The following is a 27,831-nucleotide window of genomic DNA, read 5'->3' as shown; positions in this document are numbered from 1 at the left end:
TTGACCATCACTGTCCCTCACATAGCCCATGCGGTCAATTTTGTTAGTCAATTCTTGCATGCTCCCACTGAAGATAACTTTCTTGCTGTTAAGCGTATTCTTCGATGTGTCAAAGGTATCATTTACTTTGGCTTTACCTTTCGCCCATCTGCTACTCCTGGTGCTCTAGTTGCTTACTCTAATGCTGATTGGGCTGGTTGTCTTGATACTTGTCGCTCCACCTCTGGTTACTCCATTTATCTTGGAGACAATTTGATTTCTTGGAGTACTAAAAAACAACCAACGATATCACGTTCCAATTGTGAATCTGAATATCGTGCTCTTGCGCATACTGCAACTGAACTTATTTGACTTATGCATCTCCTTTGCAATCTACATATTCCTATTCCACAACCACTTATTCTCTTATGTGACAACAAAAGTGTAGTCTTCCTAAGCTCCAATCTAATTTCTCATGAGTGAGTCAAACATATTGAATTAGATTATCACTTCATTTGAGAACTTGTCGTTGGCGATAAACTTCACAGTCATCTTACCTGTCGGTTCCTGATATTTTCACCACAAGTACTTTGAAATTTTTTTATCCAAACTTCATGTATGTTCCAATCCGATACTCGACTTGCAGGGGGTGTGAACGATAAGGCGCCGATGGATCTTCTAGTGCCAAATTATGTATAAATACACCCCTTGTAACCTTGTTTAGAATAAGAGTTTTTCATTAAAAACTTACGATAACAAAGGGTTCTTTGCCAAATTTCCCCCGGAAAGCCGGCACGAAAACCCCAAAAAGCCCAAATCTGACCGAAATCCCCAATTTTCCCGAACCTCTGGTTCATGCTCTGTTCGCCGTACCTCTAAGCCCGAGCTCAGAGCCCTCCCATCCCAGAATGGACGGCCACTCGGCTCACTCCACCGCTCCTTCCCCCTCACACTCCGCTTCCGCTTCCGTCTGCAGCTCCGCCCACAAGCGTAAAAATCCCAACAACTCGGACGACCTTCACCCCACCAATTTCCCCCCCTTTTCCTTCTCCGACGCCGCGCTCACCTCCAACGACGACCTCGACAGCATTAGCGCCAAAAACGCCGAGGATTCGGGGGACTCGGAGGAGAACTCCGACGAAGAGGATAACGACTCTATGAGAGTCTTTACTGCTACCCGGTTGGAGAACAGTAATAACAATAACAATGTAAATGGAAGAAATGTGAAGCCGAAAGCAGAGAATTCCTCGGCTAAAAATGACTCGAAGATCGGGAAGGATGAGCGTGCGAATGCTGTGACAGCTGCGGGCTCTGCCCAAACGGCGGGAGGGCTGGCATCTGTGGGGTCGATAGCGGGTATTATGGTGAAGGAGGATACCGTAAAGGCGATATTCACTGACAACATACAGACAAGTGGAGCCTACAGTGCGAGAGAAGAGATTTTGAAAAGAGAGGTATGGAGATTTTGGAGCTTCGTTTTAATTGTTAAGAATTTGGATGACCTCATAATGTTTTTAATTTCTTATAATATAGAATAGCTGTTATTTTGGCCTAATTATTAATGGTCTGTTTCGGGAAAGTTTTCCCTGTAATTACTGGTAGATCTTAAGTAAAGTTTTTCAGTCATGATAGAAAATAAACTTGGCCAAGTAAGCAGTCCCAAGGTGATAAAAAATAACTTGAAATCTGTTTGAATTTCCACTGTGAACTTAATTTTAGCAACATTTATAGTTTATCTAGGCTTTGATATTAGATGAAAGATAAATCTAATCCAAGACGATTCCTCAAAGGTTGTGTGAACTACTGTATCAGTAATAATTATTCTGCACAAGATAAAATGAAGGGAAGTGATCTCTGTAAACTAGGACAGAAGGAGAAAGTTAATATCCTGGAACTGGTAAAGTGTGAGATAGAATCTTCAAAAGTCGACAGTATTACTCCTAAAATTTCTTAAACAATGGTTGTTCAAGAATGTGAGAAAATTTCCTCTTAATATATGAAAAACTGTTGTTATGAAAATACTTTTGAAATTACGTAAGGGGCTAATTAAGAAAGATCAAAAGAAACAGGAAATGGAAATGTAAAGAATGTTTGATAGAAAATAAGAGAAAAATATTATCAGCCAACAAAAGGTTGCATACATTATGCTGTTATCAATAGTCATTAACATGAGAAATTGACTGAATTAGCAGCATAATTGCTACTGTCATCTGGTTAACAAAATTTGGATGTTTAGTTGTGCATTGTAGGATTCATTTTATGACTAGATAGCGAAGTGTTGTTGCAGTGGTTTTGCTTTTCCCCCATGTAATAGGGTTATCTTTTGTGGATGGGTACTGTTTTGTGCAGGAAGATGCAGGAAGACTGAAGTTTGTGTGTTTTGCAAACGATGGAGTTGATGAGCATATGGTTTGGTATCACTGATCAGATCCTTTATTTTATATTGTTTGCATAGATACACGTGAATGTTTAGCTACATTGTACTGTTGTCTTCCTAAAAGCACCATCGCTAAAGCGTTCGCTACTTTCACCTATTCAGGTTGGTAGGATTGAAGAACATATTTGCCAGACAATTACCTAATATGCCAAAGGAGTACATTGTCCGTCTTGTTATGGACAGGTATGTATTTGGAAAAGTTTAAAGAAACCATAGAATTTAAACCTTTTCGAAGGCCCTACTATTTAATTTGGCTATAGGTGCACCATTGTTTTTACTATCACAATTTTTATTTGGTTTTTGTCCATCTTGACATGCAAAGTCTAAGTTGGTCTTTTTGCTCTTGTTACTTCCTCTCTAATTTTTGCAGAAGCCACAAATCTGTGATGGTTATCAGGCATAATCAGGTTGTTGGTGGCATTACATATCGTCCATATATCAGGTAGACGGGAAATTGCGTATCATTGAATAATTCCTTTTTTGTTTTTAAGCCATGATGTTTTCTCTTTGAGAAAAGTGTTGAAACCATTGGGCTAAAAGGCTCGAACCCTTTTAGGAAAGCAACCCCACGGATCTTATACAAGGACTGGCCCGGTCGATACAAACACAAATTCCAACACTCCCCCGCACGGGAAAACCCGTGGATAAATTCACCGGAAAAACCCGGTACAAACTCTTGGAAAAACCCAGGATAAATTCAACAAAAATACCTGGGACAAAATTCGGTGGGAGCGGGACTCGAACTCGGGACCAACCTGCTCTGATACCATGTTTAAACCATTGGGGGTATCAGAGCAGGTTGGTCCCGAGTTCGAGTCCCGCTCCCACCGAATTTTGTCCCAGGTATTTTTGTTGAATTTATCCTGGGTTTTTCCAGGAGTTTGTACCGGGTTTTTCCGGTGAATTTATCCACGGGTTTACCCGTGCGGGGGAGTGTTGGAATTTGTGTTTGTATCGACCGGGCCAGTCCTTGTATAAGATCCGTGGGGTTGCTTTCCTAAAAAGTTTGAAGGTTCGAGCCTTTTAGCCCAATGGTTTCAACAAAAAGTTTCATCTTTCATGGTGCCATTTTTTTCTTTGAAAGCTTCAGAGTGCGATTTTGAAAGTGCTGATAACAGTTGCAAATCTCTTTTTGTTTTCTTACTTTGTGTGCTTTCAACTGCAATTGGTTCAACTTGTTGTTTGGATTTCACAGCCAAAAATTTGGAGAGATAGCTTTCTGTGCTATAACTGCTGATGAGCAAGTTAAAGGTTATGGAACCAGGCTCATGAATCATTTGAAACAGCATGCACGTGATGTGGATGGGCTCACACATTTTCTAACCTATGCTGATAACAATGCTGTAGGTTATTTCATTAAACAGGTACACCTTGTGTTTTTATTCTCTTTTATGTTATTTGATTTTAAGGGAAAATGAAATGGAAGCATGCCCTCCGAGCAGCTAACTTTCTACTGGATCTTTTGGCCAAAGATGGTATCTCGCGTGAGCGTCTTGCTTTCAGGAGATCCTTCCCTTTATAATCTACAAATGAAATTTGATTGTAGCTTGTATTACGATTATTAATTCTTGAAATAAATTAATCGGATTTTCAAAAAGTAAAAATAAAAATTGAAATGAAAAAATACGCATAATTATACCTGTTATCTGATAATGAAACTGATCTTTTATTTTTGTTTTAAGTGATTTTCTTAAAGTTTCTGCATTATTATTTTTTAAAAACAAAGAACTGTATTTTCCAAGTAAAGATTTTCTTTTAGCCAAGTTAATCAAGGTGGATAGTGCCTTTGGTTCAATGGCTACATTGTGGGGGGTGGGGAGTTATTTCTTGTGTAAGGTCTTGGTTTCAAGTTTCACAGGAGTTATAGGGTGTAGTGTGAGTGTGTAATCTATATTTTTAAAAAAAATGCAACCTGCACTCCCACCATTTAAGTTTGTGTCTAGACTCTTGACTCGGTTCTAAAATTTGGATCAACCCAAATAAGAATGGGTTCTAGTTGGCTTGACCCGAAGCTCGCTGCCCTTAATCTGGGGTGATGGTTAAGTTTTGCAGAAATTAGCTTTTCTGTTGTTTCGTTATGGTTTTATATATAATTCCAGAAAGCAATTTCATTCATATTCACTTTGGGTTCGTAATTAGCTGATCTGGATCATATTTTGTGGTGGTAGGGTTTTACAAAGGAGATTGACTTGGATAAAGACCAGTGGCATGGGTGTGTTCTAGTTTCTTTTCCTTGTACAGATTAAGTAATTGTTATGATAACCAGTTGAGATGCATATTCTTTGCTTCCTCATTATAGCCATGTGATGATATTATTTGTTGTTTATTGGTTTTTTTTTAAGGTTCATAAAAGATTATGATGGTGGGATTCTTATGGAATGCAAAATTGATCCAAAGCTTCCCTATACTGATCTGTCAACTATGATTCGCAGACAAAGACAGGTAAAAGCAAAGTATTCGAGTTTTCTGTGGAAATGATGCTTGGTCTGCGTGTATTGAAATGGTTTCTTGAAGCCTCAAGCAACTATTCATTTAGGACGAGTGTCTTTACCCAGAAATGTCCTTTTTTAAAAGTTTTTTTTTTTTATGATGATTAGAAATGAAATCAGTACTTGCCCAGGAATGTCTCCTGTTAGTAAATCTCACCCACCTTCCTAGCGCTTGAGAGAATCATGAACTTCCACATCCAAACCACTCTTTTTGCTGGTTGAGTCTTCTTGATTTGCTATAATAGTTACCCTCACATAGTGTCTTCTCACATAATGTCTTTCTATCTTTTATTTCAGATGTGGGAGTTATTTTAGCTTATGCAAAGGACGAAGAAATAATCTCTCTTTTTGTTTTTTGAAATGATAAGAAATAATCTCTCTTAATGCTCCAGATTGGTTAAAAGCCTTCCTTTGTATAATATGTTGAATACTATTCAGATTGCTTTGAGGATGGTACTTGTCGTAAGATGGCTACAAATTGGGATGGTTAAAATATTCAGATGATTGTGGGATTTTTCTGGATTTAGTTTACAGTTAGCTATAATATTAAGCTGATTTGTCTTCTACTGTTTTATGAAGGCCATTGATGAGAAGATAAGAGAACTGTCTAATTGTCACATCGTTTATCCTGGAATTGATTTCCAAAAGGTACAATCCAATAGCTTTTTTACTTCTTGTAGATTTAAGATTGTGAACTAAATTTTTGTAATTTTGCTTTGATTAAGAGGTTGCCAAAATCAAACATAATGACCACCATAAGCCAATCATCTGATTAGTTAAGGGGGTCGCAAAATTTAAATTTTTTTTTGAAGATTGGAAATGGATGTAAACATAATTGGTAAGGGAACAGTCATTAACACTTGAGATCTCTATAAAGATTGCTTAATGCGGTTAGGTTGATTTAAAAGTATTATTTTTTGACTGTTGATCACACACACACACACACTGCTTATCCCCTGGTGAGAGTTGAATGCAAGAGATTACATGAGAAACCCACTGATGTGACCAATGTGCCAAAGGTCCAATGGCATTCGTAAGTATTTTGACATCGCCATGATATGTAACCTGCTTGAACATCTAAAAGTTTGATTGATTTCACACATTCCTTTTGAAGTAGTACTGCAAGGGAATTCATTTAGAAAAGTTTAGCAAACGACTAAGAGGAGAATAAATGGTTTTAGGTCTAAAGAATTTTTTTATTTCATGCTAAATTCAGAAGAAAATTAAACAACAAATAAAAAATAAACTAAACAACTACATGCATATCTGACTGAGTGCTGTAGAAGATGAAACTATCTTTTAGTTGAGATTGAAAAGTTTTTTTAGTTGACAAGAGTTCGTTGTGATGAATTTAGGATCCCATGATTAAAACCTCGAGCAAAGTAAGAGAGGGAGAGGAGAAGAAAAGAAGAAGAGAAGAGAAGAGAGAAAGAGAGAGAGTTTGGACGAATTAAGAGAAGGAGAGAAAGCTTGAATGTTCTACCCCAAGCCAAGGGCCTTTATTTATAGTTTTAGAGAGGATGTTACAATGTCTATGATGCCCTTAGGGTTACAAGCTTTACATAAGAAAAGACATAAGTAGACGACTAATTACATCATTGTGCCATCTTTATGATAAATCTTCTTATTTACCATGATGCCACCTCTCTTAGATGTGTGAGCTTAAGTCCATCTTCTAACACTCCCCCTCAAGCTAGGGGTGAGAGAACATCATAAACACCCAGCTTGTAGCAAATGGTGGATATGATCTTCTCGTATAAAATAGCAATCCATCATATCTTCTAACACTCCCCCTCAAGTTGGTTGTCTCTTTATTCTTTACCAAGAGACCCAACTGGCGTAATATAAGAGAGTAAAGTCACTCCTAGCCATAAGACAAAGTTCTATACTCTAGTCAAATGTTCATAGTCAAAAAATACTTTCAGCTGAATTTCACAGGCAGAAAAGTAGCTCTACTGGGGGGCATAGAGTCTACCCATTTTCTCAGGGTAGCTCAAAAAAACACCTCTTGGGTGAATAATAGACTTGACTCACATTGAATGTTGGGCATACTCCTATCCTCTGTAGGTAGTAGGCCTATAGGCATTGCTTAGAAGTGTAGTAATAAGCTCCTCCATCACGGTGTCCTAACATAGGGCACCAACTCTCAAATGGTAGGAGTAAAATTGCACCGGAAGATAATATTATGGGGCCACCATGTGCTTTATTTTCTTCATCAGAATAACCAATGCTGACAATAGTCAGCAACTAAGGAGTCCTTCAATAATAATGTCTCAGTCAAAGAGACATAATAGCAGCAACGGTAATGAGGCAATGCCCAAACAATACATACCAAATAGGCAATTCTATAACAATGGATAACCAATAGGTAGAAAAAGTCCATAAGAGCAATAAGGACACACAAGATAATCTGCAACAAGTTTATCCTTGAATAAGGAAGCTATGCATCAAGTAATAAGCTGAGGCTAATCCAAGGTAATAATCCAGGGTAATAATCAAGTCGGAGTCAAATCATTAGTAGATAGTAGACAACAAATAGCAAATAGTAGCTTTGATACTGAGTGAGTGAGTCAAGCCAAGTAATAGACTGCCAATAATAAGTTGAACCAAGTGCTGTTTGATAATCAATAAATCAAACAATCTCCAATGTGCTCATCTTTCGTACTTCTACTTCTATTCTCCCCCTCAAGCTGGGGGGTAATATCAATGATCCCAGTTTGAAGTCAACAAATATTTTGCAAGTTCAAGTGCTAATCCTCTTCTTGTATGATCAAGTAAAAGAAGGCTAGTATCAACAACTTCACTAGTTCAAATATTATAAACTGAGTAACTCATGCCTAGCCAAGTATTGTATTTCCTTGTCAAACTACACCAACTTGGGTAGGGTGAGAACAACCCGAGTTTGACTGGTTCTTTAGGCAATTAAAAAATATCACTAGATAATCAAGAGGAGATATTCATGTGCTGGATGAAAATCACTTTAAATCATACCTCTTATCTTCCTTTTTTATTAAGAAGGAATATCAGAAAATCAAATCATAAAGGGATTTTCTTAAATCAACCATTTCCAAAAAAACAAAGGAGATCTTTCCAAATCTTTCCAAAGTACAACTTGGATGCCAACTCACAATTTTCTATCTTTGATCTGTCCTTTATGGTTTTAGGCAAGTTGAGATTGAGGCAACATAGATAAATCACATACAATCAAAGAGATCTAGAATAAGTTTGAGATCAAAGAAGAGAGAAACTTTCCTTAAACAGCCACTTTCCAAAAAATAATTTAAGGAATCTTTTCCTATGTGATGTGGCGCCACTTCACCAAAAAATATTTCAATTTTTTTTGCCTTAATTTTTTAGGCAAGATACCAAATCAAATTCTTTGTAATCTTTCAAAATACCAACAAAATCTCACAAAATTCGTGGTTGGAAAAATCTTCTAAATAAGGTAGTTTCCTCCTTCAATCTTCAATTGGTGCCAACTTAGCAATCAAAGAAAACACCTTTCTTTGCCTTTTTTTTTCTTGAAATCTTTAGGTAAGGCAATCTTTGACAAATAAATCAAGGAAAGTTTATGAAAATAAGATGATCTTCTAAAGATTTTTTCCATATATTGTTAGTTAACGAACAAAAACTTTCCAAGGGTAGATCATGAGATATTTTTTTGATATTGTTGACCAATAACAACAACTCAAAAAGTTAAGAAAAAAATATTCGGCTTAAATTTGGATCTTCACATGCAATAGGATACCAGCATGACCTTTAATTCTTCTAATGCGAATTTCTCCTTAAATATAGATCATATTGACATAAATTTTTCTCCTTTTGAAACTAGTCTTAAATACCTTTTATCCAAGTATAACTTAAAATATACTTCTTTTGAGATAAATAATCTGATAGATTTCAGACTCTGTAATTTGGCCGAACTGAGTACTCTCTCCTTTAGCCAGCATGACCATTGACTCTTCCAAGATCGATATCTCCATATAAAAAACTCAAATTTAAAATTTGTTGAATAGGTAAGAAAATAGACTTACAAATATTTCTTTTGATATATAATTTTTCATATAAAGTCTTGTTCTTGATGGCATAAAATGACTAAAAAATTGAAGCTTTTTGCTGTTGCATGAAACTTTTCCGCTATTTGACCTTTGCTGCTTCAGATGTCAATTTCTCTTTCTAGAAAAATCTGATCTCAACGATTCTTTTTGAGTTGAAAACTAGACTCAAATATCTTTCTAACAATATATAATTTGCTATATGAAACATACGGTAAGAGAGATAAAAAATCCAATGAAAAACATGAATTGGGAAAAAATACTAAAGGAAAAACAAGAAACTCTTGTTTCTTTTTCTTCTTTTCATCTTCTTCTTCTTCCTCCCCTTCTCCTCCATCTTATTCTCCTTTTCCATCTCAGATCTTTCCCTGCTCTGATACTATGTTGAATTTAGGATCCTATGACATAAAAAAAAAAGTAAGAGAGGGAGAGGAGAAGAAAAGAAGAAGAAAAGAGAAAAGAGAAAGAGAGAGCTTAGACGAATTAAGAGAAGGGGAGAGAGCTTGAATGCTCTAACCCAAGCCAAAGACTTTTATTTATAGTTTTAGAGAGGATGTTACAATGTGTATAATGCCCTTAGGGCTACATGTTCCTCCTTGACTAATTACACCTTTGCCATTTTATGATAAGTCTTCTTATTTACCATACCTCTCTTGGATGTGTGGGCCTCCTCCTTGGATGTATGGGTTTGAGTCCATCTTCTAACACAAGGGTTATGCTTTAGAGAAAAGGTTGGAGACCAAAATTCCCAAGCGTGCTCCAATTTAATTTTAAACACAAAATGAAAAAAATTAAAGTTTGAAGAAGAAAAGAATAAAAGAAGGTATGTAAAAGAGAAAAGGATGTTGAAATTAGACAAATTAGGTTTGAAAATAAGAATCTTAGAGAGAGATAGAAGAAATTGAGAAGAGAAGAGAGTTTGGGGAAAGCAGCAATAGCTGCGTTGAGATTAGGCTCAAAATTTGAGCCTGATGAGTTTGGGCAAAGCTGATGAGCTTTATCAATCAAAAGCACAAACAATTAAATGGGCATTCTGGGTACAATAAGAGATTGTAGGGAAGCTCTATTTTTGGCAAGAGAATCAGCCACAAAGTTGGCATATCTTAGGACATGAATCCAAATGTAAGAGTAAAGGGATAAAGTATCCACAATGTCATGAAAGGTAGACCAATGATATCGAGGGGGACTCAGAGAAGGGGGAAGAGCACCAACTGATCACCAAGCTGGAGTCGCATTCAATGATAAGGGGGCCAAATAAGTGATCGCAAAAGATGACAAGGCCCTGGTGGAGTGCCATATCACCACTAACCTTTAATTTAAAGGTCTAGATTAAAACATCATAATAACTAAAGATTTAGGGCTAAGATTGGAATTTAAAAATAAACTAATGGGCCCTAAAGTTATGCAAGATAAGGCCTGCTAAACATAACTCAAATAAAATAAAAACGAAAATTATGGCAAAGCCCAAATAAACTATTAAATTCAGTCCCTAATCTAAGTAAAATTAAAACTTGAAATCCTTAAATCTATTAAAATTATTTGAACTCAAATTTAGGTTCTTCACTGAACCAAGTAGCAAAGATTCCCTGTTCTTCCTTGAATAAACTCGAAAACTCTTGATGTCCATAGCTATTCTGAGTGTTGGCCCTTGATAAATGTGTTTTATCTGATTGATTGTAAGCACTGAATAGAGAAACTTCAGACATGGTTTATTTTCCCGAAAGGATTTATATATGTTCTTTCTTTTTGAATAGCTGTTAAAGATTTTTTTTGTAAAACATGTGTTTTCAAAAAGAAAAGAGTGAGTATTTTGTGTTTCGGAAGAACTTTCTGCTCTGGTCCCTGTTTTTTCCTTTGTGCATTTAGGGTGGATCTCATCTGAGGTTTCTACAATTTATGGTACATTGGTACTTCACCATATGATGGTGAGCTATTTCATGGATAATGGACACTGTGGATTATGTCAAACAGAACTTCTACTTGAAATTGTTGGAGTAAGTAGGGATTCTAGATTTGCTAACATGGCTGGCTCACAACTTTTTCTGCTTATTGATATTTGTTATATCCAGAAAGAGGCTGGCATTCCAAGAAAAATACTCAAGGTAGAGGATATTCCTGGATTAAGTGAGTAGTGTCTACCTCTTCTCTCAACTCTTTCGTATGTTCCTTGCACTCAGTAGAGTAAACAGTGGACGCCATTGAGAATTGTTACATACACACATGTTTGTCTGTATATTATATTGTCTAAGCATTGTCATCCAATCATATATACAGTTTTTACTATTACATTTTTCCCAGTTGAACAGTTTTTGGTGAGTCAAACATAATGCTTTGCCAATCCCATGGGATCCTGGTTTAGTGAATGGACTCACAAAGGTTCCAATTTTCTTGTCATGCTTCTCTTAATGTATTGTTCGAGCCAGTGTTTGTATAAGGAGCATAATCTAGACACGTCTATGGGTAAATTAAACTACTCCAACTTCCTCTAAACACTGTTACATTTTTTTTTTGTTTTTTTCTACAGATCCATGTAAATATGATAAGTTTGTATATAAGATTATATTTTTGTTTCTTGTCATCCCCTTTCAATGACCAAATTATCTGAAACCATTTTTCTTGGAACCCATCATTAAAATTGGGTGAAATGAGCATGGTGTCTATGATGAACTTGTTTGGAGGAGAGAGCGATGGGCTTAAGTGTAGTTGGAATTGCATTATTGAAATAAATGTTTCGCAATTTTTTCCTGAATATAAAAATTCTAAACTTGTATTTACTGGAATTATGTTTCACAAAGGAGAGATTTGAGGTGAGTGAAAGAAAGAAAGGACAGTAAGTAAGAAAGAAGTGCACGGTAAAGAGTAGGAGTGAAGAGAGGAAGAGAAGACTAGTTTTCTTTCTCATCTGGAAATTCTATTTCCTTTCTCTTAAATGGCTCTGGAATTCCATTAATGTGAGAAGAAAATGTCAACTTTTACTGCTGTAGTAATTCCAGTGCTGCAGTAACTCCATTTACAGTAGCACTATAATGAAGGTTTGATCTGTAAGAGAATTTTAAGGATGAAAATCTTTGATTTCCTAACCTCCAAATTAAACTATTTTTAGTTATGGAACAGTCATGTGCATGATGATTTGGTTAAGATTGCTCTAATCTAATCTGTTGGATGACAATTTACATGTCGAACTCCTCATCTAACAGTACTATATGGACCTTTGGTCAAGAATACTGAGCTTGTGAATTGGGCCTGTCTTAATGACCACATGGAGGTTTTTCTGGTGTGAGTGTTCCAGTTCTAGTTTCATGATGGGTAGTAGGTGTAGTGTGCATGTGGAATCAACATTCAAAACAATGTGGATTTAACATATCTTTGTTTAAGCTCTCATGCTCTCCTTTCAGCAGTAAATTGTTAGTTCTTTCCCATTCATAGGCGTCGTTCTTTGATGGAACTTTCTGTTGTATGTAATAGGAGAAGCAGGATGGACTCCTGACCAGTGGGGGCATTCACGATTTAGAACAGCAAATGCTTCTGCAGATAGTGTTACTTATCGTGCACAATTGAATAACTTCATGCGTGCACTTCTGAAGGCAAGTAGTTGTTCTGTACTCTCTCTCTCTCTCTCTCTCTTCAATAGTCGCCAAATAGTTTCTATGGAGTACAAAACACTTTTTATTTTTTTTATTTTTTTTGAAACACGGAAAGGATGATTTCATTGAGGACAGTGTACAAAGGCTCCTATCTTCATGAATATGTATGCTAAAAACTGCACAAGAAAACAAAATCACATAATGAAAAGCATGATACAAAAGGACTTACAGCAAATAACTCAGTTCTGCTTAAAAGTGAGTGTTGCAAGATTTGCCTGTCCTTAGCAAGCTCATCAACAGCAGCATTGGTGGATAGATGGACATGGGAGATGTCCATGTTGGCAGTGAGATCAAACACCTCTTCCAATAGGGGCAGCAGCCACCTAGGCAAAGTAAACTTGTTTTTTTCCCCAGCTGATCACTCTGGATGAGTCGCCGTTCACAACCGTAGTATTGCTTCTTTTGTGGTGTGCCATCTGGATACCGTGAAGAAGACCATAAGTTTCTGGCAGTTAAGGAATCAAGATTGGCCAAGGGGTACTCTTGTCATGGGTATTGTTTCTTGTGATGGCAAGTTAGACCAGACATACAAATTCTTGGAAATCACACATTGTGTCCAAGTTAAACCTTGCCAAATATTATAGAGCAGCAGGAAATGTCTTGTTTACTAATACTTGAAACTCTTTTGCAAGCTTTGAAGTTGGTGACTTCAGCTGTCCAGGAAAACGTGATCAATTGGTGGACATATTATAAATGTTCAATGGTTTGAATCAAGTCTTCGACTAAACTTCCAACACCTGAGAAGAAATGAATCCTTGGAGACATTTTGTTGAGTTGGTTGTGCTTTCTTGCAAATTGATGGATGGTATCTGGAAATAATATACAAGCCAAGGATTTGTGTATATCTCTTGTTATGTTCTTAATGTAGAACACCTTATGAGTATATCATTGTCAAAGCTTTGTACCTCCCATGCTTTTTGGTAATTCTAATCTTGTAATTTACTGAATCTATTAGTAATTTGGTCTCTTCCAAGGTTTTCCTCACCAGAGTCATATTTTGACTTTTGGTCTTCTTCATACATTACCTGTTCATTGGTGACAGTGAAAGACTTTACTCACCTAGTGCTATATGAAGTCTCTGACTAGAATGTGCAGTCCATTAACAACCATTTTCTTGTATTTTCATATCCAATTGTTCAAAGAGCTTTCAGCAATTTGGTGTATTAAGTATTTTTATTCTGAATAACACATAATGCAAAATATGGACATGTCATTGACATATTTCAAATTGGCATTGATGTCCAATAAACCATTGTACTTTATGTGGTTGCGCTCAATGAAATTCTTAAATTTCCTGAAAGAAAACTATGTTTGAGTGTTTGAGTTACAAGTTGCCCTCAACTTGTTATTGCCATTTAGTATAACATCTTGCAAAATGGAGTATCAGAAAGGTTGTGTGTGTGTCTAATATAATATAAGTTAACATTAAAGATATTGTTTTTAGCAGTTGATGAATGAGCATCCTGAGGCTTGGCCATTCAAGGAACCAGTTGATGCACGTGATGTGCGTGACTACTACGATATCATCAAGGATCCTATGGGTAAATCTTCTTTTCTTCTAATGTTGCATGTGCCTCTTCTGCTATATGTCAAGATGTGGCAAGTTTACCGGTTATCTCATACTTGCTTAATTGTACTGACCCTGCTTGGAACCTGGTTGATACAATAACACCTTGTACCAAGTTACAAGAAAAAGATTGTAGATTTCTTGTCATGAAAACTAGGATGCTTTTGGTTGAGTAGAATAATTTTTTTGATGAATACTATATACTGCTCTTTGGTTTTTTTTTTTTTTTAAATACACAATGTTCTCATTTGTGTGAAATTTCCATGTAAACAGATCTTAAAACAATGTCTAAGAGACTTGAATCTGAGCAATACTATGTGACATTCGAAATGTTTGTAGCTGATGTGAAGAGAATGTTTGCTAATGCACGCACCTATAACTCTCCTGAAACCATCTATTATAAGTGTGCAACAAGGTGAGTCTCTTTCCTTCTCTCTTTTTGACCGAGTGTATGGAACCATCTAATTGTGGTTAGTATGAAATATATTTATTAGTCTCAACATAAAGCTTTTTATGATGCTCAGGCTTGAGAACTACTTCTCCAACAAAGTTCAATCTGGCCTTCAAGCTTGCAACAAAGCTCAGCAGTAAAATTAAGCGGGTTATGATGAAAGTATTTTAGCCAATGAGAGGTCCAAATCTGTACATACGTAAAGTGTTGAGTATGTTGATACAGTTCCTCTGGGGAATGTGTCATGTGCATTTCCATTGGTTTCCAACTAATTTTAATCCATGCATTATGATTCTCCCTCCTTCCCTAGTTCTGCTGCTGGTTTTGCCCACAAACTGCAACCACCTCACTACAGCTAGCTGCAGCAAACTTGCTTTTTGCTCTGTTAGTACCGTCGTCAACTTGAGACAATCAAGTCTAGCAAATAGTTATGGTATTTATATTCTGGGAAATTTTGCTTATAAATTCCATGGTGTTTTAACTAAATATGTTTAATGTAGACGGGTCTTTCTTTTTGTATTGTAAGTTTTTGACAATATTGTAGTACAAATTAAGGAAACAGCGAAACGGGTATCCATTTTCATATTTCTGAGGAAAAAGGCCGAATGTTTTGGATGGCCAGAACTGATAAATGTTATAGGCATAGAAACAGAGAAATTGCAGAAGCTCTTGTCCAGGGTGTCATGACAAGTTGAACACAATCACAGTTACGGAGTAAATAAAACACAGATGAGGTGTTAGCAAACTCAGTTTTATTGATAACGAAACAGGGAGGCTAGATTTTCATCAACAATTCAAAAATAAAATCAAAATATAGAAATTCGTACTTTTCTGTTATGTTATTAGAAGATGCACAATATCTCAATAGATTGATGCAGAAATGAGATATCATTACTGAATAGAATTCGTTATTTAGATGGTGGTGCTTTTTTATGTTTTATTCAGGCATTTGCTCTCATTCTATACGAACTATGGCCATCATTGAGTTCAGCTGTTGACTGAATTCTGTCCTCCCATTGAGGAAAAAACTACCACATAGGGAAAGAAGATGACGAGCTTTGTCATGATTTTTGAACAGGAGAGTAAATACCGCTTCATTCCGAAGCAAAATCGATATCAAATTCATTACGAAAACCATAAAGAACACATCACAAATGCAGGAATACCTGATAGATGGTCGTTTTATTGTTTTCTTGGCGAGCGTCGAGGTCTGTATCCCTCGCCTGGTTTTGAGTCACTGGAAAGTCTGGCAAAAGAAACGAGTCAGGAATGAATGGAAATATGCAACTAATACATGTATAGAAGCAAGCTTTTCTTTTTGTCTTCTTCTTTCTTTCATTGTTTGCCCTTCTGTACAATAAGTAAAAAAACGCGTCGCAGAGAGCGTTTCTATATGAATGAGAAAATAATTGGTCACATATATTGGTTCAATCATATACCTGCTTTCATGGATCGTTTCGTCGTCTTCTTCAATCCCCAGCCTCAAACATCCCCGAGAGGTACATCTTATAGCGGTTTCTTTCAATGCGCCTCGTCGGGAAATCTTGAACGTGGCTGCCGAATTCCATTATCTGGACCTTTGGTCGCCATGACCTTAGGCAGTCGTATGATTTTGGAGTATGATTCAGAGACTTCTCGGAGAATACAAGAAAGCATGGTAGTCTCGATTTCTGTTCTTCTTGATTTGAATCAAGGTTCAGAGCGAGCGGGATTTACTCAAACAAAATTTCTAGAGGATAAATAAAAGAAATGACAAATGACACTTTCTTTTCAGACTTTCAGAGCTAAAACCTAGGGTTGGAGGAGAAACTGATGCAAGACCAACTGGCCTTTCTATATGAATGAGATGGGTCGATTTTGCAAAAAATGGAGCTGCCCCTACAATAAACATCCCTTCTCACAGCTTGGATAGACAAATATGATGTAGGTTATAGTTTTAATTTAATAAAACTAATTCTTGATAATATTTTCAAATTAAAATCATAAATTAATATACTTAAGTTCATGCCACAAAAGACAAATTTGGTTTTTAATATTAATATTAAAAATTTTAATTTGACTATTATATTTATCTTAAAGATCGAAATAGATCGGTTCTCAGATACAAACGTTTAGATATCGTATTTTCAAATATAGTTGGTTTGGAGGTGTATTTCAACCACCTCTATGCCGTTAACGGTAGGCATCAAGTCGGGTTTGGCGGGAACCCAATCCAACCTAACTAGAAATACACGAGGTGGGGATAAGGATGGAAAGAAAACCCTGTCGGGTTTTTGTTTGTAAGGATGTGTACCTATAATGCCCCCCTCTCATATTAAAACAATATTTGGTTTAATAAAAAGTTAATAATTATTTAACTTTAATTAGGGTATTTAAAGATTTTCTTTTTGTATCAAAAGACTTTTCACATGGAAGCTTATACCCTCTTATTTAAAAATAAAGACTCAAACAATATTTTTCATAAATAAAAATTTGGTTTTTAACATTAATATTGAAATAGATCGGTTCTCAGATACAAATGTTTAGATATTGTATTTTCAAATACAATTGGTTTGGAGGTGTATTTCAACCACCTCTATGCGGGTAACGGTAAACATCAAGTCGGGGAACCCAATCCAACCTAACTAGAAATACACAAGGCGGGGATAAGGATGGAAATAAAACCCCGTCGGGTTTTTGTTGGTAAGGATGTGTACCTATAATGCCCCCATTTCATATTAAAACAATATTTGGTTTAATAAAAAGTAATAATTATTTAACTTTAATTAGGGTATTTAAAGATTTTTTTTTGTTTCAATAGACTTTTCACATGGACGCTTATACCCTCTTATTTAAAAATAAAAACTCTTTTCTCATAGAATAAAAAAATTCAATTTAAGAATTATTAATGGGCTCTTATTTATGGGTTAGGTCAGGTTCGGAAGAACGGGTTAAGGGAGGGGATCAGGTTCGGGTTTTGGTAAACCCATCCCGAGCCGCGTCCACACATGTGAAACTATCTGCGTATCGTATCGGATGCAAAAAGAGACACCATGAAGCAGCAATGGAGTAATTATTTAATTATTACCCAAGATTCACATTCGTACATGTAAAACCCAGCGAGCAGGCGTAGTTATTTATTCAGATATGATGCTTTGTTCAGGCCTTCGCTCCACAATTGTAGAAACAGACGCATCGGTAGTTGAAGTTAGGATCTGCTTCGCAGACTCCATTGCCGTTTCTCGTTTCGTAGCACTTCTGCTTGCAGGCTGAAAGGTTGCAGGCATTCGGGTCCAACACTTCAGTACACCTCTTCTGTGCCTGCACTGCAGGTCCCAGCAGCGCCACTGCACAAACGTTACCAGCAAAAGAAAACAGTAAGAATGGTGACGCCGAAGTTTTTAGTTAGTTCTCTGTATGTAAGAAACGAGACGACGAACCTGAGCAAAGGACGAGCATGAGAAAAACGCAAGAGAAAGAAAGCTTGGCCATTTCTGAATGTCTGGAACAAGATCTTTGATCTGTTTGTGATGAAGATGCAAAAACGGTGTTGATGCGCGGGCTACTTGTAGTGATCAAGGTCGAGATCTGATCCATCTTGAAATGGTAAAAGATCTTTCTATTCATGAATCGTACAACATTCTTCCCGGAGATGCGAAATCTTGATCGTGATCAAGTTTAAATTCACAGTGTGCATGTAGAGTGCTGATTTTTTAAGCACGCTCTGCGATTGCATAGCTTTTTATGGAAATAAGAGGATTTTGAAGCAATTTTCCTCGTCTGTTGGTTCGACGCTGTCGATAATGCTCATGCTGAAACGACATCGACGGCGTGCACTTAGCGCACTGATGCATCGAGAACTATCCCGGTAGTCTTTTTTTTTTTTTTTCCCTCTGAAAGTAGTAGGATTATCGAGTAACTTGTCATAAATTGACTAAATACTGTCAATCAAATCCATGAACTTATGGAAAGAAAAAGAAAAAAAAAAAGAATTTGATCATTATCTTATTTTTGTTAATTCTTTTCTAAAATAATAATGATCAAATTCTTATTTTCTTTTCTAAGAATTTTAAATAAACCCTAAATATTATCTCAATATTCTGTTTGCTCAAGATAATTTATGAAAGATTTTCCTCATAAACTCAGGTCGGATCTTTCGACCATTGTCGATTTTATTTTCAAATTTTGTTATTTTTTTATCTCTTTTATCTTTCCGAAGCAGTGGTGGGTGCATGGAGATTCATGTTGCATTACACGATTCAAATTTTGGATGTGTTGATACAATAAAAAGGTTTCAAGATGTGAAACAAAGAAATTTAGGACTAAGCAGCTTTCTTCAAAAAAGCTGTTTTTTTTGGGTGGCTGTGACATCTCTTCTCCACGGTTCTCTGCAAGAGTTTTGACAGCTGCAATATAGTTCATTTGCAGTACTTTTTGAACCACACTCCAATATTGACGTAGCTTTCAAAGTCCGTTTGTGGCCTAAGGAGATGAAAAAAGAGAGTCAGCTTAAGATGTTCGCGTTTGGTGAAAAATGAGCCAGGTTTGAGTAGTTTGAAGGGTTTTCAGAGAAATAACAGACCTGTCTAGTGGATGGTTGTCCTCAGGAAAGATGATCACTTTTGCCACTTTCCCTTGTTCCTTCAGTACTCGGGCATACTATGCATTGAAGCATCAAAGAGTTCAGAAAGGTAGTAATCAAAGCTTAAGAAAATAAAAGTTTGACTTTTAGACTCTTCTAAATTATCTGTATATATTTCCTTTTTAGTTTAATCATGCAATCAAAGACAGAGCAGAATGATACAAGAAAGCCCTCTTCTTCGTTGACTCCATCATCTGCTTACTCCCTATTTAGGTCTACAATGTCTTTGCCAGTATCATTCATCTCAACATCTTCTAACCTATACATCTCCAGAAAACGTGTCCAAACTACTGTTGCTCATCAGTATGTTTGACTTGTTTCAGGTAAGTCATCTCAGATTTTTGAGGAATCTGGGATGAGAAAAAAGGTCTAAATCATCTGAGATCTCAACAGAGTGGACTCATCTCAAGCAGGTCATCTCAGATTTTAGGCTGTACTAGTCAAGACCTGGTACGAGTACAGCAACTCTGGCACAAACAATCAAAAGTGACCCTTCCCTATGTATTGATGCCACTGATAAAAATTACAAATTGCTCTCCATAATGCATGACTCGTCTAATAGCACTAATTGTGTAATAACATAATAAATAAAATATAACAATTAGCAGAGATTATCTGTCAAGTATTCTAAATACTAACAGTAAGAAGTAATGGAAATGAAGTGATGGTCACTCATCTATTGGACAAAGGAAAGAGGGTAAAAGTCTACCTGCAAACCATTAGAAACTGGAACACGAAGATCCTGGGCACCTAGGAGGAAAAGGATTGGTGCTTTAACCTGCAACATCAAATTCAAAAAGTTCAACAAAGAGAAATAATAAGACTTTTTTGCATTAATTACTAAAATATAATCCTGGTACCTTCTTTTGGCATAACAATTAAGTGCTTGACTAATTGTGATTCATAGAAAACTTTCAATTGGGCCAATACCACTTATCATAACTTATCATAGACAAACCTTTGAAATGTGTGAAATAGGAGATTTTCCATGAAAGTGAGAAAGCTGCTCTGCTGAAGGGCCTTCAGTAAAAATACTCTTCCAGTCACTCCCATAGGCCTCTACATAGCACCAATCAGGAATGTCTGTAGTACCAACCATCAATCCAAGGTTACATACAGGATTTCTAGCGACAGCAACCTTAAACCTCTCTGGGGCCTGAACCATGTAAAAGAAAAAGGTGGTTTAGGAAATCGGTTATCAGGTTGTCAACTTGAACAAGTGATGAAAAATAACACATTATTAAAGCCCTTCACCCATACGAAATCAAAATAAACATTAACCTGGCCAATCAAATGGGTAGTCAAAAAACCACCATGCGAGCCTCCAAGAACAGCTACTTTAGATGGGTCTGCAAGACCCAATTCTATGACATGATCCATAGCAGAGAGTACATCATTGACATCCTGCCCATTCATTCATTGGCAAATTTTGTTATTATTGTTATCATCCAGAATTTTGATAAGCTGAACTTAGAGATCAGATCAGGAACAATCATAAATGTGATTTGAAATTCATGAGAAAAGATTTCAAGAAAGAAATTAAATGCCTGATGCCCAATTTTCCCAAGAAGAGATTGTAATGCCTCCTCTCCAAATCCTAGTGAACCCCTGAAACAAATCAGTAGAAAACCTACAATCACTATCTCCACACAATTTTTTTACTGTATCCTTCAGTTCTTAAACCTCCAAAGGCTGCATCCGAGACAAGACAAATAGTAATGAAAAGAGACAAATGATGGAAGCACCTATTTACCTGTTATGCATGAAATGGGAATTAATCCTTATGCTTCAATAATCCAATTAAAAAGCCTTTGGTGTGATTAAACATGAAAAATTGCACTCGTAGCATGTTCAGATACCAATCTTTACTAGGAAGACAATATATTTACCTATAATTTACTATGAGCAAACTGTAACCCAATGAGGAGAGGAATGCCCATGACTTCATATAGCTAGACAGTGAGACTGAGTGCGGTCCTCCATGAAGGACAACAATTAGTGGATTACATGAATCATTCTTCCCATTATCCTTGCTTGACACAAATATAGCTTCAAAAGGTTTCTTAGCTCCTGCAGTGAATTGAACAGCAAAAATATATTAACAGAGAATCAGTCTCTGACCAGATCAAAATATTATAACTCTGATTTGTCATTCCATTCAAGCAACGTTCAGCAACTGTTTTCTGCATCGGCAATTACAGATTGCTGCTTTTGAAAGAAAACAAAATTTAACTAGGACAATCCAAAGAAAGAGATGCATTAAGTTAGGTCCAGGTCCATCCTAAAATGACTAGCTTAGGAGACCTTTTCCGAAGTGATAGGCACAATATTTCTAACCCTAGCTTTATGTAGGACTATTGTGACGCTCCCCTCATGTGTGGGCTTTCATTGTGGTTCCTACATGAGTACAAGTACCTGCTTTGATATCATATTAAATTTAGGTCCAAGTCCATTCCAAAATTATTAGCCAATTATAAGAGATCATCCTGATAGTCCACAGCTTAATAAGAAACACAAGGGATTAATTTTTTAGAGATATGAATCTGTCAAGTATCACAATGCAAGCAAAGATCTTTAATTTCTTCTAAAGTATGCACAACAATCCATGGAAGGATTTCATTAACAAACTGCTCAATAGAATCAGCTGAAATTTATTCAGTAATAACAGATCGTGGTTTCATGTACAACATCTACATATGTAACATCTGTTGGTCTTTGTCCCTATAGTATCTCTCCAAATTTCTTTTTGACCATGTATCTTTCCAGATTACTTCTCCAAATTTAAATTTTAGCACTATCATCCAACCCCTGTTTCTTTCTTTCTTCTTCATTGGATTCAATATAATTCAGTTAGAATTATATCATCTTTGGTGCTCTCTCATTTCACACTGACTTCCGCTTTTGCTTTTACTTGTTACTGAACTAGGCTCGCACCCATCAACTTCTAAGTTTAACCTATACGGTAAGAATATGAAATAAGAAGCACATCATGAGCAACAGTGTTAGGCAATTACATGAACTCCAGCATGACATTTCCAAGAAAAGTTCCATCACTCTCTCATAGTAGTCATTTCCTAGGACTAGAACATGTAATTGAAGGTGATAACAAATGAAAGTCGTATTTCTGCACAGATTATGAGGCAATGCTAGTCAAATACCTTCAGGAAGATTTTCAGAAATATCTCTAACTGGAATCTTCATTATACTATATTGAAGTGATGAAAGCAATGATTTCACCTGACATAGCTCAAAAACAGGAATTAATAAATACAATAGAATTAAAAAAATAATATACACAGAAACAATAATTTGAAAAGACCAAAATGAATAAAACCTGTTCTGGATAATCTGTAAATGGAGTTGACACAGTTGACCAATCCCATGCAACACCGAGCTCCTTTTTATTTACAAAAGATCCATACCATACCTGATGTGGATTTATGGGAGTACTGGATACTACAGCAGTTAAAGAAACGAAAAATAAGATAATCTAAAAACATATATTAAAATGAATATCTGTGCATCATCATAAAGGGTTCGCTTGTTAGTATCTACATATAAATTTACCAGCCAGAATGTTATCTCCCTCCACTGCAAGAACATCCCAAGAAGCACTTGAATCAGTGGGGCTGATCCGTGTCACCGTTCCACTGCATAAAGAATGTTTACATAATTATGAAGTAAACTGAGGAATGACAAACATAGATTCGAAAATGATATGATATGGAAAAGAATATTCCTGTATACAATACCTCAATATATTTACAGAAAGAATGGTTTCCACACTGCCCCAAATGGAAGACAAAACCAAAGTAGATCCATCAGAAAGCCATGGCTGAGTGAGAACGTTCGAACAATATAGTCCTGGGAAACCACCATCCTCAGCATGCATCACGACTGGGACCTACAAAATGTTTGACCAAACATAAATATGAGGGTGATGAGGATGAAGAGAGCAAAATTGCATGTTCAATCTTCTGTATTCTTGATTATGAGAAACTCGTATATTTGGTTTAAGTGACAATAAATCTGTCCCTTTTTAAGTAAAGCAAATAATTAAAAAAAAAATCAAAATTTTGAGCAAGATATTACAAATAGAACTGAATAAATCACAATAGCTCACCACATCAAGAATTTCTTGTGTTGGGTTCAGCTGTCCATCAGCAGGCCAATCCATTTTATGGAGAGAGTTGGTGGCACAATGAGCACCAGTATCCACTGAGCATTTCGCAGACATGAACACAAGGGTCTTTCCATCTGGGCTGTAAATATAATTCTATGAATTTAGTATTCAGATAATTCCCCTCATTTCATATAATGGCATAGAGCAAGGAGAGTGACAAGTTTAGCTTTAACACGGGAAATGAGTTTATCGTAGATATATAATCATGCATTGTCATTTCAAACATCAATATGACTCATCTATGAGATTTAGGAGAGTCAACCAACATTCTTGTTGGGGAGAACTTATATCAGGTATCAGAAATTTAATAGGTATGACTTATAACTACAACAAAGATTGTCCGTTAGAAGACTAAATAGTGGCAAAAATAGATGCCTAAAAGAAAATAAAATCCAAATATATAATACCTGAACCGAGGATAGAAAGCACTACTAATGCCTTCAGTTAGCTTAATCACCTTCGATAAATCTTTGGTTACATTACTGCATACACCTCAAAAGGATTCTAAAGCAGTCAGTTTAGAAGTTGCAAAGAAGTACATGGATAGGAAAAGCAAAACTTTTAACTTGTTTCTCTGAAGTCAGAAACTGACTTGAGCTGTTCTTCTGGAACTTCAGGTTCACTGAAAGGAGAACGAACTGCATATAAGGCACAAGGCCTATTGAAACAATACTTTATACCAAGCTTCCTTGAAGCTTTCAGAGGCCCAATTTCCGCTGCCCACCCAACAAAAATTAGATATTGACTGCTACTCTGGGAAGATAATGGAGCCCATACAACTTGTCCCACACTGTAGGATTTGTCAACTCCCTCTACAGCACGAACATCTTCACTGGAAAAACAGATGCAAGATTCAGTTACTAATTCTCACAACTTGAAAAAGAAATTCCAGTAATCTCTCCAAAGAAAAACTGGTATATCAGTTCAAGATAAAGGGGACCTGTGGATATTGATGACAAAGAGAGCAGGGTTCCTTTTCCCAGAATAGGTTTCACCCCAATGTTCCTCCCACTCTCCCTGTCCTTTCCAGGTTCCACAGCTCTTGTCGATGGAGGCATCACTTTTGTACCCAAAGCCATCAAACACAGGCTTAAGTGGAGATGGCTCTTCAGCAATGTAAGCAATTAGTGTTTCTTCATAGTTCCACGAGATACCTTCGAACCTATAAAATCATAACAAGAGTGATCCAAATTAATTATCATAGAGGACTATGCAACAAAGCAATATAGAAATAGGATAGATATTATTACTGATTTCTTCACTGGGCACTATTCATCATATTTATAGCATTGCCATGTTACTATTCATCCCATTTTTACTGTTCTAATCATCCAGTGCTTATACTTAACATGCCCTATCATCTTTTAGAAACTACCACACATGGTAGATACAGACTTACGGTCATTTCCTAAATATATAAAACATTAACCAAGAATGTCTATCTTGGTGACATCTACGACAGAACTTTCAAAAAACTATCATCTACAGTGCAATAGCTCCTATAGCAATGATATGACTGCTAGTGGGGGATGTTTCTACTTAATAATATGAAAAGGAGATTGACTGACTTGGCTCAACGGCCATCTTTGGTTCCATTGATTTAAAAGGTTTCAAATCTTTTTTTTTTTTGTTTTTAAAACGACAATAGTTAAGTAATTAAATAAATGAAAGAAAAGAGTAAGACTGGAAGCATCAAAGTATATAGATTACCATCCGTCTGCGTAAATTGAACCATGGGTGGATTTGGGAATATGAATTTCCTTTAATAACTGGGACGAACCCCAGATTTCAAGCTGTGTTGGGGATTCATCATCTTTATTCCGAACTACAAGGAGCTTCGAACCTGAAGGTGATGGAAGAATCACAGAGACACCAACCATCTCAACAGGAAATGGAGACCATTGGAAGTTCACTGAATCTTTAATGCCCTTTGTGATATGAGCAGAAAGGATGAGAGTCTTCTTTTTATTTGCTAGGAGACTTGGCTGGCCAATTGAAAACATTGCTTGGGAACTATTTCCTGCAGCGAATGAATCTATGAAAGTAAAGAAGAGATAGATACAGCTTTAATGAATCAAGCCAAATCAATAATATGAAATCAGAACCAAGGACGCTTAAAGACCACATACCACTGTCAGAGTTGAATATCCATGCTTTGTTAATGGTGGGAAAATTGGTAAAATCTTGAAGCAACTTAGATTGGGAAGTATATTCTTCCTCCATAGCTGGATCCATTTTAAGAGGCATTTGCTTAGGCAAAGCAGCCACAGACGAACCCTTAGCTGAGATGGTTGACTCTCCACGCTGATGACTGAAGATAAAAGGAAGCAACAGGTGAAAGCGAGATATCAAAATCTCTCAGTAAACTGAAAAAGAAACAAAAAATATAGTATACTTCAGAAAGTATCTAAAACAGTTGAGAGAACCAACAACAATGCAATACACGAGAACTTACATGAAGAAAGAATACCAGATCATGAGTACCTAGTTTTTTGAACTTGAAGTGATAAACTTTTCCTAAAAATATCCTTGTAGTAGAAGCACCTTTTCTTTAGTTTCTATTTCCTATAATAGGTTTTGAGTTACAGGAACTTGAAATCTGTTGAGCAATAAGAAACTGTTTCCGTCAGAAAGGGAAAAATTCTTTTCCTTTTTCCTCTATAATGTTTTGTAAATGGACTCCGATATCTTCTACCAAGAGTGAAGTCATAATATATACACCTGAAATAATGTGATGGAGTAAATAATACATTGGAATCACTGTATCAATTTAAGATAAGATCATAAGAGATGTGCCATTTCAAACAACATTCAGGATCATTGCAATGTATCCGTCATGAGCTGCTTATCTGAGCAACCAGCACATAACAGCCATAAGTATAAAAAAATATATAGCAAGCCATGACTTCCTTTACTTTCAGAACCAAAATATCATTGTGGGACACCGCTCTTGTGTTACAAAACATCCCAAACCTCCCATAGTTCTACCGAACAGCTGCTCTTGCCTCAGAATGTCAGTTAAAAGTGAGTTCGCAGGAAAATACTTATTCACAGTTCCTTGATTACGTGCATAAATGATGCATCTAAATGATCATTACAAGATTCCCCAAAGACCAACAAATCCATCTTTTTTAGGTTGTCTATGAGGCCAATTAACTAGAACGGTTTGACAACAGATACCTCCAGTTATATACGAGTTAAAACAGTCTCTGCCTCAAGTATACCACATAAACTTCACCAATAAAATACGTCTTGCAGATTTTAAGACCGCATTATCCAGAACTAACTCAGAGGATAAAAGAAGAAAAAAAAGAATAAAATCCATCGAAGAAGCGAAAGACTAATTCCAATGAAGGAACTCACTGATCGTGCCATAAAACAGAACTAGAAAGAGAGAGGACTCTTACATGGGGAGTGAAGAGATCCTCAATGGAAGCCGGCGGACAGGTGACGCAGTAAGTAAAAGTGGACACTGCAGACAGTGCGTGCGCCACCATTTTGAGAAGCAATGCCCCGTGGTCAACGTAGAAGCCATTTCACTTAATCGAAGACTAGCATGCGCGGGATGAACACTACGCACCCCAACTCCTTACCTTGGTCAGGGGTTGGTTGGTTCACGTAGGGAACGAGCCTCCTGCTCAATGGCGTTAGGATCAGGGCAGCGTCTTGAGCTTTCCTGACGGGACGTGTTGGGAAATTCGATTCCCACAGAGATTTTCCTTTTATCCGTTTCACAGTGACTCCCATTTTCCCCAACATTTGATTTCAGAACGAGAAAATGGAGTCTCATACTGCCAGGATACGAGATTCTCGTAGATATCGGAAGTTGCTTTAGCCATCTACGGGGCCACTGGCTTTGTTCGTAGAAGCCATGGTTACTTGGGTCCTTTGGACTTGGTCCATACCATGGTTTTAAGTTTCCTTATCCACTCCTAATAAGATTTAATTTCCATGAGTTTCCATTTTTTTCCCATTTGTTTCTATATATTTCCACTTGAATCAAACAATAGGTACCCTTAAGGGTCTTTTTGGAGCCTCAAAGAAAAGAAAAAAAAAAAATTTTTTTTACTATTATTATTCTAAAAAATAATTGATAAAAAAAATAATGTAATCATTATTTTATTTTCACTAACTATTTTTTTAAATAATAAAGGTAAAAATTTTATTTTTTTAATTTTCCATGGGATTCCAAACAAACCCTAATTATCGATAGATCAGTTTGTCTTGTCTTACACCGATGTCCACTCTAACTATAGAGCAAATTAATGGTTAAAAATTTTAAGTTCTTACTTCATAGTTACCATGATTTGATTGTTCTTTTTATGATTTTTAATAAACGAAAAACATTTTTGAATGGATTTTTTTTATGTTGCAAAAAAATATTAGTGAATTATATATAAATATA

The 27,831-nt window shown here is 36.3% G+C and overlaps 2 protein-coding genes and 1 long non-coding RNA gene across 5 annotated transcripts; 1 reads left to right on the top strand and 2 right to left on the bottom strand.

Annotated features, from left to right (window-relative positions):
• Positions 1–759: 759 nt before the first annotated feature.
• LOC137934016 (histone acetyltransferase GCN5-like) lies at positions 760–15,207 on the top strand. The gene is made up of 13 exons (XM_068778199.1): positions 760–1,433; positions 2,329–2,393; positions 2,519–2,599; positions 2,787–2,858; positions 3,612–3,780; positions 4,585–4,628; positions 4,759–4,858; positions 5,485–5,553; positions 11,030–11,084; positions 12,426–12,544; positions 14,052–14,145; positions 14,445–14,586; positions 14,696–15,207. Exons 1-13 carry the CDS (start codon positions 888–890, stop codon positions 14,760–14,762), a joined length of 1,623 nt encoding a protein of 540 aa, XP_068634300.1. The 5' UTR covers positions 760–887; the 3' UTR covers positions 14,763–15,207.
• Positions 12,945–16,363, bottom strand: LOC137934021 (uncharacterized). The gene is made up of 3 exons (XR_011109152.1): positions 16,062–16,363; positions 15,789–15,868; positions 12,945–13,020 (listed from the first exon to the last, which is right to left on the bottom strand). It is a non-coding gene; the product is annotated as an uncharacterized lncRNA (long non-coding RNA).
• A 2,488-nt stretch (positions 16,364–18,851) lies between these two features.
• On the bottom strand, positions 18,852–26,976 carry LOC137934014 (acylamino-acid-releasing enzyme 1). 3 transcript variants are annotated; one of them, XM_068778194.1, is made up of 18 exons: positions 26,834–26,976; positions 25,556–25,737; positions 25,137–25,461; positions 24,367–24,588; positions 24,019–24,258; positions 23,834–23,908; positions 23,367–23,505; positions 22,996–23,147; positions 22,811–22,893; positions 22,578–22,699; positions 22,402–22,480; positions 21,133–21,313; positions 20,791–20,851; positions 20,525–20,647; positions 20,202–20,399; positions 19,953–20,021; positions 19,184–19,260; positions 18,852–19,083 (listed from the first exon to the last, which is right to left on the bottom strand). In XM_068778194.1, exons 1-18 carry the CDS (start codon positions 26,959–26,961, stop codon positions 19,020–19,022), a joined length of 2,520 nt encoding a protein of 839 aa, XP_068634295.1. In that variant the 5' UTR covers positions 26,962–26,976; the 3' UTR covers positions 18,852–19,019. The 3 variants fall into 3 exon arrangements, with proteins under 3 accessions (XP_068634295.1, XP_068634296.1, XP_068634297.1); XM_068778195.1 differs by having other exon boundaries at positions 25,137–25,446; XM_068778196.1 differs by having other exon boundaries at positions 25,556–25,792; positions 26,834–26,906.
• Positions 26,977–27,831: the final 855 nt, after the last annotated feature.

Source organism: Aristolochia californica, unplaced genomic scaffold (assembly GCF_029961685.1).
Source record: "Aristolochia californica isolate CCGP_79_NKW_82.1479 unplaced genomic scaffold, dmAriCali1.0.hap1 SCAF_6, whole genome shotgun sequence".
NCBI classification, from domain to species: domain Eukaryota; kingdom Viridiplantae; phylum Streptophyta; class Magnoliopsida; order Piperales; family Aristolochiaceae; genus Aristolochia; species Aristolochia californica.
Note: the sequence above shows the minus strand (reverse complement) of the source record. Positions and strands in the feature narration are given on the sequence as shown.

Excerpts from the sequence above, each read along its gene's own strand:
- LOC137934016 (XM_068778199.1), top strand. The coding sequence starts at position 888 with ATGGACGGCCACTCGGCTCACTCCACCGCTCCTTCCCCCTCACACTCC. Across the intron at positions 2,859-3,611 it reads ACATATCGTCCATATATCAG|CCAAAAATTTGGAGAGATAG; the intron begins GTAGACGGGAAA and ends TGGATTTCACAG. Across the intron at positions 4,629-4,758 it reads GATAAAGACCAGTGGCATGG|GTTCATAAAAGATTATGATG; the intron begins GTGTGTTCTAGT and ends TTTTTTTTTAAG.
- LOC137934014 (XM_068778194.1), bottom strand. The coding sequence starts at position 26,961 with ATGGCTTCTACGTTGACCACGGGGCATTGCTTCTCAAAATGGTGGCGC. Across the intron at positions 24,259-24,366 it reads TTTGTCATCAATATCCACAG|TGAAGATGTTCGTGCTGTAG; the intron begins GTCCCCTTTATC and ends CTGTTTTTCCAG. Across the intron at positions 20,022-20,201 it reads CTATTTCACACATTTCAAAG|GTTAAAGCACCAATCCTTTT; the intron begins GTTTGTCTATGA and ends TTGATGTTGCAG.